The sequence below is a fragment of the Ursus arctos genome, unplaced genomic scaffold (genome assembly GCF_023065955.2).
Source record: "Ursus arctos isolate Adak ecotype North America unplaced genomic scaffold, UrsArc2.0 scaffold_10, whole genome shotgun sequence".
NCBI lineage: Eukaryota > Metazoa > Chordata > Mammalia > Carnivora > Ursidae > Ursus > Ursus arctos.
In genome coordinates, this window is record NW_026622764.1 from 58,198,967 (window position 1) to 58,214,177 (window position 15,211).

A 15,211-nucleotide genomic window follows, 5' to 3' on the forward strand; every position below is an offset into this window, starting at 1 on the left:
GTCTTTTTGTCAACAATTAAAATAATTTTCATTTTTAAATATATGCTTGATTCCACTCTATGTTAACTAAATTGTATTTAAATAAAAAAAATATATGCTGGATTCGTCATTTATGAAGGAAAAAATACTACAATGCCAAAATGTAAATTTATAGAGGCTAAAGAAAAGCAGTTCCATCGTAATAAATGAGTGCTAATTTTATTTTTTAGTTCAGACAATTCCAGTGCGAGGAAAATGGAGATTTCTTCATTTAGAGAAATGTCATTCTTTGCACTGAGGTGATTGTCCAGAGGACACATGGAGGTGAAGCTAGTCCATGAAAGTAGCACTTGCTCAGTCCTCAGTTGGTCCCCGTCTCTCTGTTTGCTTGTCTATGAGAAACCATGACTATGATTCTTATTTTTTACTCCATAGGCTTCCAGAACCTTCAGCGTCATTGCCAAACCCTCCATCAAAGGTAAGGAGCTGTGACTAAGATATCTTTGAGGGACCTGGAAAAATAGTACATTTTTACCAATAGGTTTAGTGTGCTGTAGTCCATTTTAAAGCATACTAAATCCGCTTGGGTGGAGTGATGTCGTGTGGGTTAAAGATTGTAATGAGCTCTCCATTGATTTTTTTTATTTTTGTAGATTTTACCTGAATGATAAAAACAGTGCTGCGAAAACCAGATAAGAGTTGGTTGTAGCCAGAGACCTACCTAAAAGGCTCATAGATACATAATTAAAATTCAGCCTTCTTGAGTTAGCCAGGTCCTGCAATTAACTTTATTAATCATCAGGAATACTCGACGTATAACTGAAACTCATTTTGCCAGATCTCATTGTTACTGGCGCGGAGGTGAACAGAGCGTGACTTTTGCAACACAAAGAATCCTTTGAGCAAGGAGAGCCAAACTTTTTTTTCCCTGTGCTTGGAATGATCAGCGCAACTTGTGTATTGCACAAAACCCTTCCTCTTCCAGATGTTCTCACACTGCCACCCACAGCTCCTCTGCTCCGTAGGCTGCAGCTTGTTTTTGTCTCCCAGATACGGAGAGTAGAGAAGCCAGCCCTAAACCACACCTGATGGCAAACCGCGGCGTCCCTCAGTCCAGGCCTGATCTCAGACAAGCGAGCGCTGCTCAGAGACAGGGAAATAAACACATGCACCAGCTCGTCAGTGAGGTCCTTCTCCTGCCAACAGAATAATGGATGCCTGGAGAATGGAAAGTGGATGTTAAAGAACTTTCCTCTTTCCCTGCCTTCAAGGTGGCCAATGTGCTCGGGATTTTTTTTTCGTATCATGTCCAGTTCGGAGGTGGCGGTGGCTCCGAAAGCACCCGTTACTTTGACTTACACAAGGGACAGAAAATTCCAAGTGCATCCACGTTAGCTGCGGGCCATTTTCAGCAGGCTGTCAAAGAAGGGCCGTGCTTTTCCCTCGGGAGGAATCGTGCTGGGCAGAGGTCAGTTGCTGTAAGACGTCAGGTCATTCTAGGTCAGACCCACACTTCTTCCAACCTAGTAGTTCAGCTCTGACAGTAGCTCTAGGGGCAGAGGCACGAGTGCCTGCTGGAACTAAGAAGAGGGGCATATTTGTTTCTCTCTTACTTCTCTCCTTTCAAAAATGAAGCATCTTTCTTTCTCCCAAATATCTGTCTTCCTTAGTAACTTAGAGATCATTCGTGAATGGATCGAAGCTTGTTCTCGAAGGTTTGGGCCTTTGATACCATCCAGGGTAATACATTTCCTGTGTATACTTTTAACCCAGTTTTCTGTTTGCCTGTTTTAATTTCCAAACTTTAAATCATTTGCAATGTCATCGTGTATGATTTAGATCAGGGGTCAGCAGGCTTATCCTCTAAAGGCCAGATAGTGCCTGAGGCCTCACAAGGCAGATGGTCTCTGTCACAGCTCCTCAGCTCTGCCGTGGTAGCGCAGAGACCGCCACAGACGATTCATAAACGGATGCGGGCGGCTGTGTTCCAGCAAAACTCATTTATAAAAACAGGCGGCCGGCGGGGCTGGGCCCGCGGGCGGTTTGCCAAGCCCTGATTTAGATCTCACAATCCTGTTTCTCCTAAATCTCAGCCTCATCTCCTGGACTGTTTAGTTGCTGCTCTAGGTCTCCCGGTCTGTTATGTCTTCCTGGGGCTCTAGTGTATGGGGTGCAAACTGCACGGGATGATGTGCCGCGCTTTAAACAAGCTTAGGATAACATCTTCTGCTAGCCTCCTTGTCTGTGTCCGCGATTTGATTGATTTTTACAGTAATACGGTTGATGGTTTTCAGGAAATACGTTCCAGTGGCTGTTAGGTATCTTCGTATCTGTTTGTAATGATAGCGTAAAGCCTGTCATCCTTAATATGTTTTGCATTATTTTCTGACTATCACGTGTTTGCTGTGTGGAAGCTTGGCTTCCAACCCTCGCCCCCTTCCGTCGTTTCAATGTCCCGCTGTGAGCTGGCAGAGCGGAATGCAGTCAGTGGATTGGAGATACTCTTGAGTTCTTCCTTGCAGATCATCTGTAAGAATAAGACCCGTCCTGGCATTAATTCCCGTGGTACTCTGCTGTTTTCTCTTCTCTTTCCAGAACTGTACCCGTCCAGTCACAGCCTTGTTACTGTCTTTCTGAACCCTTTTTCTGTTTCTTCCGAAACATTCCTCCAAATCTAGAGTGGTCTATTTTTTTTTTTTTTTTTTTTTTGAGCCCAACACAGAGCCCTGTGCGGGCCTTGAACATACAACTCTGAGATAAGACACCTGAGCTGAAATCAAGAGTCGAACACTTAACCTACTGAGCCACCCAGGCACCCCTGTTTGGTCTTTTAAATAACAACAGTTCAAATAAGTGTAACTTTCGTGGTTCTTTCAAACATACTCAGCATGTGCTGTGAATAACATTAGGAAAAGTTCAGTGCAGAGGCCCACAACAGTCATTTTCTTTTTTATGAGCACTGGTAACTGGTGTCTTGTTTGATAGGAGCCGTTAAAACACCTGAGCAAGTCCATCAACTTATTAAACACTGTATATTTGTAAAGAAGCACTTTCCATCTTAAGCTCTCTTCTTGAATATTTTTCATTTGACTTACCAGCAAAAAGTAAATATGCCCAAGTGTTTGTAATGGCATCAGTAGAACATTTTGCCACAGAGGAGAGCACACCACCGTACAACCTTAAGCTTTTTGCAATTTGAGACAATTATAGCCTTCATCGTTACTACCTGTGAGTTCCACTCTCCTGGCTGAAGATACTTTTCTAGTAAAAATATGCGTCACCTAAACACCCTTTACTGATCTTAATTTTTAAGTAGAAACATATTCTTAAGAAAGTTGCTTATATACACACTTTGCTGGTAGTTCATTTGTGATAAGCTAGTCGTCTTCTTCTGAAGATTCATTTGCTAGAGATTGCTGTGTAACCAAGAGAAGGGGTTGCCGCCCGACGTTAGGTATTTCCAGGGTGCCTCCCTGTCTTTTTACAGTGAAGAATTTCAGGACATGTCGTTTTATCCCCTTGGGTTTTATACATGCGCCGTGGCATCTTTTAACACTAACTCTACAGCTGTTTGTTTAGCAAACACTGGGGCGTGGAGAGGGAAGCCGGGACAAATCTGCATTTCCTAGGGAAGATCCACGTTGGGTCTTTCAACCCTGGTGTCTCCACAAAGAGCTTGAAGATCTGCAAAAATCCAAGTTGTGGTCACGTGCAGTCAATTCTGTATGTTAAACATCAAGACTTACCTGCCCTGTTATGTGCCTTTTACACAGGAAATGTGTCACAGTTTCTTCCATAATGTGAACATTAAGGCCACAGTCTAGCTCTTGACAAGGTTCTTACGTTCATTGGTGCAGAATGCTCATGTGAAAAGTGAAAACATGAAGTAAAGGTGGACTGGGTGTACTGGGCCTCATGGAAAGACCACTTGTACAGAAATGGAGATCTCACGCCTTGTCCTCTGCTAAGAGGGCTTAAGTCATTTGTTTAATCTCCCTGTGCTTCCTTCTCTTGCTCGCTGCTTGTCTTGCAAGGCTGTCCTTGTGTGGACAAAATGAGATAGTTGAATTGAAAGGAGGTAAGAACATGAAGCTATACAAAAATGGTAATAACAGAATAATGTCATGCCGTATTCCTAAGTGGACATTACACCAGCCCAGAAGATGAATGAAGTGGGGGTTCTGGCTGGACACCTGGCCCACGTAAAGGAAATTCTTGACTTTGACTTCTGTGTCTGCCTTCACCCCCCTAGACTGTCCTGCAAGTCAGCAGTCGCCTAGATGTCTCCTAGTCCTGGCACATACAAAATATGTGATCAGTACTGCTACACTGCCCAACAGGCTGGGTCATGGACTCACCCTCTCATATCCCCCCCGTCACCGAGGCTGCTTCTCAGAGGGGATATGTGGCTTCATTCTCCCAGATAACTGGCAAAATGCAAAATAAGCCCTTTGCAGGGTGTGCTGCTCCATTTGGCCTTGATGCGGGTCCAAATTGACCCCATTGTTTTTTAACAACTGGATTGATGTGTTGAGGTGACATTTGACATCTCTTCACTGCTCTAACATTGCAGAAAGTAAAGTTATCTGATGAGCCTGTAGAAGCAAAAGAAGATTACACTAAATTTAACAGGAAAGATTTGAAGACTGAAAAGGTATGTGTGTGCAGCCGCAGTGACATATTCCTGGGTTCAGTAGGTGATCCTGCATGAGGACAACCAGGAACGATTTCATGCTTGATTGTGATTTTACAATTTTAACCGTGAAGGATTATTAACTTGCATTTCTGTGACTCGGTAATCAATTCAAAATTGTGAATGACAATGAATATGCCAAGCCAGGAAGACTTTTTATGAATCAAGGCAAGGCAATGTACTTAGCGAGAGCGTGCCAACACTTTGCTGTGTGTCCAGAGTAGGAGGATACAGAGGGAGGGAGCCTCCACAGGTCATTTTTTGTCAACTCTACTGCGTGGAAGCTTCCCAGAACTTACGATGATGACAATAATTATTAATAACCCTACCATTCAGCAATCACCCTGGCAAATATTTTCATAACCTTTCTTACAAAGTTTTATCTAATGCATACATTATAAATACATACATAGCTTTTAAAATTGGCATTTTAATGGAGTTATAGTTTTGGGTTCTATCCTCTTCATTCAGCACTATATTATGAAAATGGTCTCATGTCATTAGGCATTCTTTAACAAATTATTAATGGTTTCATGATATTCAATCATTTGTGTTATTTTATTTCACCATATGGAATATAATCTACCTAGTCACTCCCCTATTTTTGGGCACATAGGTTACTTCTGCTTTTTTCATTCTTTGTTTTAGTGAAGTGATAAACATTCTTATTTATAGTCAGTATCTTTGATTATTTCATTAGACACAATTTAGAACTAAGAGTAAGGGCTTAGGAAACATGAGCTCTTTCCATGATTATTGATAGAATATATATGTGTGTGTGTGAGATTGTGATTTTATCATATATATTTTATCATATATAATCTCATATATGGCAATAAATCATATATATATCATATATATGATTGATTATATGTGTATGTGTATATACATATATATGTGTATATGTGCATATATATAAAATGCTTTCCAAAAATGTAGAAATTTTATTCCCAACCATTATAGCTGCAAGATTGCTCATCTTGCTTTCTTGACAACTTTGAATGTTATTTTTATTCTTGAAAATTTTTGACTGTCTAATTAGGGTACATTTCTTTGATGAGAAAGGTTAGTTGTTTTTCCAAATGCTTATTACCCATTTGCATTTTTGGAAATTACCAGTTCATGTCCCTTGCCTGTTTTTTGTATTGGGATAGTAGTGTTTTTCTTGTTGATTTTTAAGAGCTTATTCTAGATTAGGAATTATTAACACTTCACAACACATAGGGTACAAATAATTTTCTAATTTGTGTTTAGCCTTTTCATTCGATTTTTTAAACAGTTTTAAGTGTTTCTGGGGATTAAATGTAGAAATTGGTTTTCCTTGTGATTTTCTCATTATTTTTATGTTTAGAAAGACCTCGCCCATCCCATGATAGATTAACTTCCTCTTAGATTTTAAAACATTTATCCCACACACACACTTAGTGTTTAATGTTTTTTATAAATTTTATTCTTTGATCTATATGTAATTTATCTGGGCATGTGATATCAGGGGATAATCCAAGTTGATAGCTAGTTAGATAGCTAGTTATCTGAATGGCTTCCGTAAGCAGGAACTTTTTTGATTTTCTCTGAGAGAACGAATTCTGCCCCACCCTTGCAACTGCTGCTTTTGTTGTATCTACTTGGGCACAGCCCCAGGGAAATGAGGGATTAGAGCGGGCTGTCAGTTAACTACAGAGGATAACTTGTCTCAAGAGACTGTCTATTTCACCATCCAGTCAAAAAATAAGCCTTCTAAAATGTAAGTGACAGAATGGGAAAAGCAAGATTTCAGGGATCATATACTGTGCCCTTAAGAGGTTCTTTGGCAGTGACTTTGTCCCACAGTTCTCAGGGAGACAGATGGTTTCGTGCCTTTGCCTTTGCTGAGTCCCATCATGTGTGCTTGTGCTGGAGAAGCTGAGACGCACCCAAGCAGGATCAGCCACCGTTTACCTTCTGGTAGTGCTAGTTCCAGGACACGGCGCAAAACCACGCCAAAGCAAAACAAAACAAAACAAAACAAAAAAAAAACAGTGACCAGCAAGAGAGAGGAATTTCAAAGGCAGAGTTACTTGAAATCAGCTTTTTGAAAAGTATTTCTTTGTTGGAGGAAAACTAAGGCAGTTATCCTGCTGGTCCGGGATGCTCTACAGTACAGGTTATTTTTGAATATAATAGTGTTGTCCTTGGTTTCCCATAGAGCCTATGAATAAAATGCAACAGTCCATTGTGGTGAATTATTCATCATGCAGTAATACCGGGCTGGAATTCTTCCTCTGACAATCACTGCCTCTGTCAGTTCCTTTGTTGGTGTTATTGTGCTTAATACACCCTCCAGAATTATTCCCCTAAAATAAACCACTGGTTGTAACATTCCACTCCTTAGAAGGCGGCACTTTTGTCTCCTGCCTCTTCTACCAGATTTTGTGTCTTAGGTCTGAATTCTGAATGGAAATCAGAACTTCTAAAAAAAAATAATCACTCCCTTAGGAAGCATGTTAGCCGCAAATACTTCTCTTCATGAACCTTGAGACATGCATGGCCTTGTTTGATTTGCATGTACGATTTATAAAGGTTTCATTTGTAACAATTTTTCTCTTATTTTCCTTAACAGAAAAATAGCAAAATGACTGCCGCTCAGAAGGCTTTGGCTAAAGTTGACAAGAGTGGAATGAAAAGTATTGATTCCTTTTTTGGTACAAAAAACAAAAAAGTTGGAAAGATCTGAAACTTTGAAAATGAAATCTAGCAAAAATATTTGCCTGTTACATGTTCCATTTTTGTCCTTCCCTCACACCACTGTGCCTCCTGACCCTTAATTACCACCTTTGGAAAAAAAAAAAAATTAGGGCAATTTTCAGAGTCGAACATTTCTTGGTATTTGATTTTTGTGTTTCTGAACAAAATATGGGAAAGTCATTGTGTGACTCGATGGCCCGTGGCCTTCAGACTCTTGTTTGACATCATGAAAAGTAATCAGGTGAATAGAATTAACCTCTAGCTAGCATCGCAGTTTCCTCAATAAACTGACATGTGACAATATTTGAGCGTATGCCTGTTCTTTTATGCCACTTTGCCACCTGGTAGCGACAGCAATATGGTTTTCAGTGGGCTGACAGAAATCCGATAACAGCCATCAGAGAAACCACTACTTTTTAAAAGCTTCGAGTTTTTGTTAAATCTTGTGTTGAATATTTTGTTTTATGAATACGTGCTCGTTGTAGAAAAGAGAGAAAGGTATAAAATTAAAATCATAATCTCCCAGCTTGACATTACCCAGAGATCATATGGCATGGGTTCTTATAATAATAATTTTTTAAGGAATTCTAATAGTAATTTTATCATCTTCTTTCTTGGCAACATCGTTTTGTGAGCATTTTTCCAGGCTACTCAGGTATTCTTCATAAATATGCTTTTTTTATGGTGGTCATTTTTAATTATTTGACTGTGTGATTATTTAATGACTGTGACCCTATTTTGGACATTTAGATTACTTACAAATGTTCACTGTTTGAAGAATCAGATTACAAGTGAATGTTTGTTCACATCTTTTATTGCTCCCTTAGAACGGATTTTAGATGTGGGCTTCCCAGTTTATAACTGAATTTTCCAAATCCATATTTGTGGGAAGATCTTTCACAGAAAATGTTCAGGAGCTTGCCCTGTGACACACGGTGGTTTCAGTTCTGTTCTTATTCACGGCCGCCGTGTTAACTTTGGATGTTAGCTTTGCAAATAAGTGGGGGAAAGGGCATTTTATTGTGGTTTTAATTCACATTTCCCTGATTAGGAATAATACTGAACATTTTTTCACATTTGCTTAACCATTCATCATCTTATAGATAATTATCTGTGTATGTCCTCTGTTAAATTGTGCAAGTGTCAGTATTTTTCTTATGGACTCTAAATATTCTATAACTTAAAGACATTAATTTTTGTCTGCTGTGCTCATTGTAAATTTTTCTTGGTCTGTAAATTGCCTTTAATTTTGTGTATAATTTTTTGTCATGCAGATGTTTATGGTTTTTATGTAGACATATATATAGAGAGAGAGAGATATGTAAATGGTAACATACCACTCTCTATATAGAGACATATATATATAAACTTTTCTATATATATTTATATATAAACTTTTCCTTTACATTGATGTTATTATACTTAGAAAAATGCTTCCCTTTGCATGAAAGTTAACCAGTCACTTCTTTTCTTCTAATTTTTTAATAATTAATTTTTTTATATTTGATTAGTTAAATCATCTGCAGAATTTGTATTTAAGTCTGCTGTGAGATAAAGCTCTAATTTGATTGTTTTCTCACCTGTTGATTTTTCCATTAGATCCGTACAATTATTTTGTCAGTCCTAAGAGTAAGTTCCAATGGGATTTTTTATTGAGATTTTGTTAGACACATAAATTATTTGGGGGAAAAACAGACATGTTTGTAAAATTCCTTTTTGTTATTCAGGAATATAGTATTTCTCTATATTTGCTAAAATCCTAACCATCCCTTTCACTGACATTTGGTTCTTCATCTTCATATAGGTTCTAAATACTTCTTTTTAGGCACATCTCTAGGTATTTTTGTTGCTATTAATGAAATCTATTTTTTAGTTCGATCTTCTAACTGGCTATTTTGTGGTAAAATTTTACATTTTTACGTATTTATCTTTTAAATAACCAATTTACTAAACTATTACTTTTTTTTATATTCATATTGGTATTTTGATGCATAAAGTATGTAATCTTCAAAAAAAATGTGTTCAATTCTAATAGTTATACCTCTTTTATATCTTTTATATCCTTTTACATGGGTGACAATACCTGGAACAGTGTTGAAGAGTATTAATAGTAGTCAATCGGTCTGATCTGTGATTTGATTAATGTACGTTACCATTAGTTCTGACACTAGCTGTTATTAATATGATAAAAAATATCTATTTTTGAAATTTCATTTCATACTTAGTTTCCTTAAAGTTTTAATTAGTAATTGGTGTTGGTTGTTATCAAATATGTTTCTGGCACTTTTGAGATGACGAGGGAGTTTTTATCACTGTTGAACTGTACTTGGGTTCCTGTGGTAAACCCTACCTGACATTAGATAAAGAATACCACAGTATACGCTTCTCTGTAAGCCATGTCAAATTTAGTTGTTAGTTTTTCTGGGCTTTTACTTAGAATTTTTGCATCTGTATTCAAAAGCAATATTGCTATTAGGTTTTAGTGTTAGAATTATGCTACCTTTCCATCTTGACCAATGTTCTGGAAGAAATAATTTTGCTTAGGAATATGAATATTGTATTATTGGGCCATATTAAAGAAAAGAGTAAAACTGTCTAGTACTGAGACTTCTTTTTCGTTATTGTTATAGTCTTTTATCTGGAAGAATTTCTCCCCTGGTCTTTGTCTTACTTGACCTTAACATTACTGAAGAGTACAGGCCAATTACTTGGTAGAATGTTCTGCACTTTGAGTTTGCCTAATGTTTCCTCTTGATTAGATTCAAGCAATACCTTATGGGCATCCACAGAGGTAACGATGTGTCTTTCTCACTCAGCGCACCATCTCAGGAGTCACAGGTGACCCACTACCAGTTATGTTCACTTTGATTAAGGTGGTGGTAAGCTTTGATGCAGGTGTAGCCACTGTAGAGTTACTACGTTTTTCTTTGTAATTAATAGGCAATTTGTGGGAAATACTCAAACATTCACCCACAAGGTTTAGCATCAACTGGTGATTTTTCTAACTCCTTCATTTCTTCTATATTTATTTCTTTTATATTTAGCTGGCTTTTTTTTTTTTTAGGAGGAATAGCTTTCCTTTATTTATTTATTCATTTATGAACTTTTATCAGTATAGACTTGTAGATTTTGTATTTTGCATTTTGTCCAGTGGGTTTCTTCTATGACAGGGTATCCCAGGCTCTTGTACTTTTTCTGTCCAAGCTGTGAATCAACCTTTCTCCTGAAAAGCCAGGGTTCCTTTTCATGGAGAATGATATTTAGAAACCAAAATCTAGGCACAAGATGTGCTCCTTGCTTCTATCGAACAGTGTGTGCGGTTTTTGTAGATTTCTCTCCTATTCCCTGTTCACTGAGAGTTTTGATCGGAATGGATGTGAATTTTGTCACATATTTCTTCCTCATTTATTGAGATGATCGTGTAGTTTTCCTTTAATAACAGATTTTCTTTTAATATGTGAGTACAATGACTGATTTTTGTAAGTTAAAATAACATTATATTCCTGGGATAAACCCTACTTGGTTTATAGTGTATTATTCTTTTCATATACAGTATTGTGTTTTACTTCCTAATATTTTGTTAAGGATTTTTGTATCTCTTCATGAAGGATGTTGGTCTGTGGTTTTCCTTACTTGTAATAATTGTCTGGTTTTGGTATCAGAGCAAAACTGACCTCAGAAAATGAATTGAGAAATCTCCTCTCATCACCTATTTTCTGAAAGAGTTTATGTGAGATTAGTAATTGTTCCTTCCTTTTATATTGGACATAATTCAACAAATGAAGCCACTTAGGCCTAGAATTTTCTTTCTAGGAAAGTTTTTAATTACTAATTCAATTTCTACAATAGGTACAGAACTATTCTTATTTTCTTTTGCATGTATGTGTGCCAGTTTTAGTAATTTATGTCTTTTAAGAAAAGTGTTTGTTTCATCTGTGTTGTCAAATTTATTGGCATAACTTGTTTCTCATATTTTATCTTTTTTATATCTCTGGATCTGTAGTGATTTTCTTTTTTCATACCTGATTAGTCCTGTGCATCTTTTTTGTTTTCTTGGTTAATCCTGCTAAAAATTTTTTAGCTTCTTTGATCCTGTCAGAGAATCATTGTCTTGTGGCTCGTGTTATTTCTGATGAGACATCTGTGATAATTTTTGTATTTCTTTTACTTTATATTAAAGGGTGTCCCCTTTCCTCCCTGGCTTCTTTTAAGATTTTTTTCTTTATTATTAGTTTTCAGCAAGTTGATTATGATGTGTCGATGTGGTTTTCTTTGTGTTAACTTGTTTGTGGGTCTATTGAGCTTCTAGAATCTTTTGAGTTTGTAATTTTCATCAAATTTGGAAAATTTCTGGCCAGTGTTTCTTTAAATATTTTTCTGCTTTTTTCTCCGCACCCCCTCAGCTGGTAGGACTTCATTTACATGTCTGTTAGACCACTTGATAAGAGCCCACCCATCTTTTCACAGAGTTTCTGGGTTTTGTTTTGTTTTATGTTCTATGTTAGACACTTTTCTTATTATATTTTCAAGTTTACTTTGTCTTGTAGTGTTTCATCTTCCATTAAACTCAGCTAGTGAATTTTTATTTCAAAGATAGCAGTTTTCAGTTCTAGATGCTCTATTCGGTTCTTTTTTATGTCTTTTCATTTCTCTCATTGTGTTTTCTTTAAATACTTCATTATAGTTATAATAGCTCCTTAGATGTCCTTGTCTACTGGTTGTATCATCTCTGTCACTTCTGGGTCTCTTTCTCTTTTTTTTTCTTTATTTTTTATTATGAAATAATTCTAGACATACAGAAAATTTGCAAAAACAGTAGAGTTTACATATACTTTTCACCCAGCTTCCTCTAACATTAACACCTGACATAACCACAATACAATTATCAAGCCCAGGAAATCTACAATAATGCAATACTATTCACCGATCTACCACCCTATTTGAGTTTCACCTGTTTTTACGTTAATGTTGTTTTTCTATTCCAGAATCCAGGCCATCATCATACATTGCATTTAGTTGTCATATCTCCTCTGTTTTTTCTAATGTGTGAGCCTCTCAGTCTTCCTTTGTCTTGTGACCTTGACGCTTTTGAGAATACTGGACAGTTATTTTGTAAAAATGCCCCTCAGTTTTTGTAACTATGCTAATACCCCGTTTCTCATGTGATCATTTCAAAATACTAGTAACTAATGACTCTAGTAACGGCACACACTGTGTAGCATTTATGGAGCAGTACTGTTCGGAGCACTTTGATCTACGCATCAGTACTTTAGTCCCCACAACAGCTAGAGTCATAGGGCTGGGTGCCGTAGGAGCCAGGATAGCCATAGCCAACCCAGAGGGCTCGCTTCAATCCCTTGGCCCTTTGCTTTTCTTACTTACATTATTTATCTTTTCGATTAATGTCCTGATTTGCGGTAAGCTTCCCAAAAAATCTGCAAACTATAAAACCACTTATGTACACCCACAAGAGCTTCCATCGTTTTCATCAAACCATACATATTTCTGAAACGGATCTCCGATTACCAGCATTCTTTTCTTTTTTACGTCTGGTTTATCTTCCGTTTACATTTTCCCTAGCTCTCAGGCTCTCTCGTCTTTCAGGGTCCGTACTTCTCTGGTTCTGCACTCCCAAGGAGATTGTCCTCCATCGGGTTTAATGTGGATGTCAAATGGAATTGTGCTTTGTTAGTTTGGGTGTGTTTCCAGTGTGTTCCAGCCCACTCCCAGGACCTGTTTCTCTTACTAGGAGACATAGCCAGACACAAAGGCCATTGGGAAGTGAGAATCTAAAATGTATCCATTTACTTAGCCAAATGTACAGTGTTGCTTTTGTTACATGCAAACTTACGACAATAACAGTAAACAGGTATCTTAATCTTTAAAAATGTAATGGAATGAAAAATGACCAACCATGTTTCAAACCACACTAAGAAGCTTACTTTTAAAAAGTAAAATTGGCCTAAAAAGACCAATTCATTTAAACTAGCTGGATTTTTACTGTCCCTGGTTGTAGTCCCGGTCCTGCTTTAACCCTGTGAGCCCAGGAACAAATCACTAGCTTTTCTGGCCCACAGTGCCGTCTTCCCTGTGAAGTGAGACTGGCTCATTGAGTCCTTTTATTTCCTTCCCTGCGTTTGCTGCTGCATGGGGAGCCTTTTCTCCTTTATACCCAGGAGGAAATGCTGGAGAGTTAGTATCCATCGGTGCTCACCATGCATCAGGCACTTCTCTGAATTCTTTAGATGGCTTATCTCATCTGTTTCCCTGAAGAAAGCCTGGAAGGAAATCCACCAACATGCTCATTCTGGCTCTTGTGGTGTTCCTGGCATATATATTTTTTTTCTTCGTTTTTCATAGATTCCATTACTTTGCAGTGAAATGTGAAGAGCACAATGATTGGGAAGTAATAACAAAGGCTAACAAGTGCTTTGCAGGTTTTAAGCACTTTTCATATGAATTTAGGTGATTAATCCTTCCAGAAACATACGGCACCATTGGTATTATTTCCCTGTTTTACAGGTTAAAAAGCCCAAGGTCACACAGCTAATAAAGAGCTGAGCCAGAAAGTCAGCTCAGGACCTCTGACTCCCAGACTGTCCACACCAAACTCCCTCTCCCCAGAGGGAATGACTTCCGTTACACCCTGGGAACTCATGCCGTCACTAGATTAGAAGGACCGTCTCCTCACACGGTGAGGACTGACTTCCTGTGCTATTAAAGGTGACGTAACTTGACTCGACACCTTGTATCACACACGTCCTCCCAAACAGCCCTCCCTGCAGGGCTAATCCAAGCTTTGGAGAGCTCGGAGTTAGCTGCACTGAACAGTCAGACCTCTTCGTGGAAGAAGGACAGCTCCCAGTTCAGGATGGGTAGGGCACTGGTATTAGTGTCCTCGGAAGATGTCCACAGGCTTTGACTCGTCTGAGTAACGGGAAGAAATGATCATATGCTGGGATTTATACACTCCTCAGGGTCATTAGACTGACAAAGAGGTTTCCTAACTTATGTTTAATTGTCCTTTACGGTTTCCACAGCAACCACTAATCAGTAGCTACACTGACCTTCACAACAACCCCCTGACGTAGACCGGAAAGGGGGTGCGCCCTGTTCCACATTGGTCAAAGTAGGTGGCACAGACGGAAAGTGGCGGAGTCCACTGCTGCCCTTTGACCCTCAAGCCCAGGCCTCTCTCCTTCCTGCTGACTGACCTAAGCTGCTTATTCATACCATTGTGTGTGTGTGGTTTATGGCCGTTTTTCTCTCACGAGTCTGTTTTAATTGTGAATTTTATTTTCAGGAAGGAAACATCAGATTTACTGTGCTTCATCGTCTTGCTCTATTCAAAATGACTTCTGCTGGTCTGTTTCTCCTGGGCAGTGGTGGGCCAGAATTCAAGTGAAGCTTCTAGTCAGCTAGTGCATTTGCATGTCAGATCTTTAGTTCAGCTGCCAGCTTTTTAGCATTTACTGTACTTTTGTTCATAAATGTTATTGTGATGGTCTCACATTAATCAAGCCTATTTGAGAGGGAGGAATCACCAAATATGATTGATAGAGGAATTAACTTCATAGATGTTCAAAGAATTGTTACCTTACACATGTGTTTTAATCAGAATATATATAAAATTACAGTTAGTCATGTCATTCATTCTTTCGAAAGATAAAAAGCCAAGAGACAAGCTCCGATTCATGTATTCCTTTAAGAACTTACACTGAGCACCTGCTACATGCCAAATGTTCTAGGCACTAGAAATGCAGCTGTCACTGTGGCCCATAAAACACCCACCTTCCAGAAGTTTCTGCTTTAGGA

General features: G+C 38.3%; 1 protein-coding gene across 5 annotated transcripts in view; it reads left to right on the top strand.

Annotated features, from left to right (window-relative positions):
- The window catches only part of RNASEH2B (ribonuclease H2 subunit B), a 76,409-nt gene that overhangs the window by 48,875 nt on the left and 12,323 nt on the right, over positions 1-15,211 (top strand). For 2 of the 5 annotated variants that reach the window (XM_026493214.4, XM_057308856.1), the window contains 3 exons: positions 415-457; positions 4,553-4,633; positions 7,272-7,699. In XM_026493214.4, coding sequence (XP_026348999.1) covers positions 415-457; positions 4,553-4,633; positions 7,272-7,385 — 238 coding nt within the window. In that variant the 3' untranslated portion in view covers positions 7,386-7,699. Of the gene's footprint in view, positions 1-414; positions 458-632; positions 2,659-4,552; positions 4,634-7,271; positions 7,700-15,211 lie in introns of those variants that run through there. The other 3 variants (XM_026493215.4, XM_057308861.1, XM_026493217.4) reach the window with 3 other exon arrangements.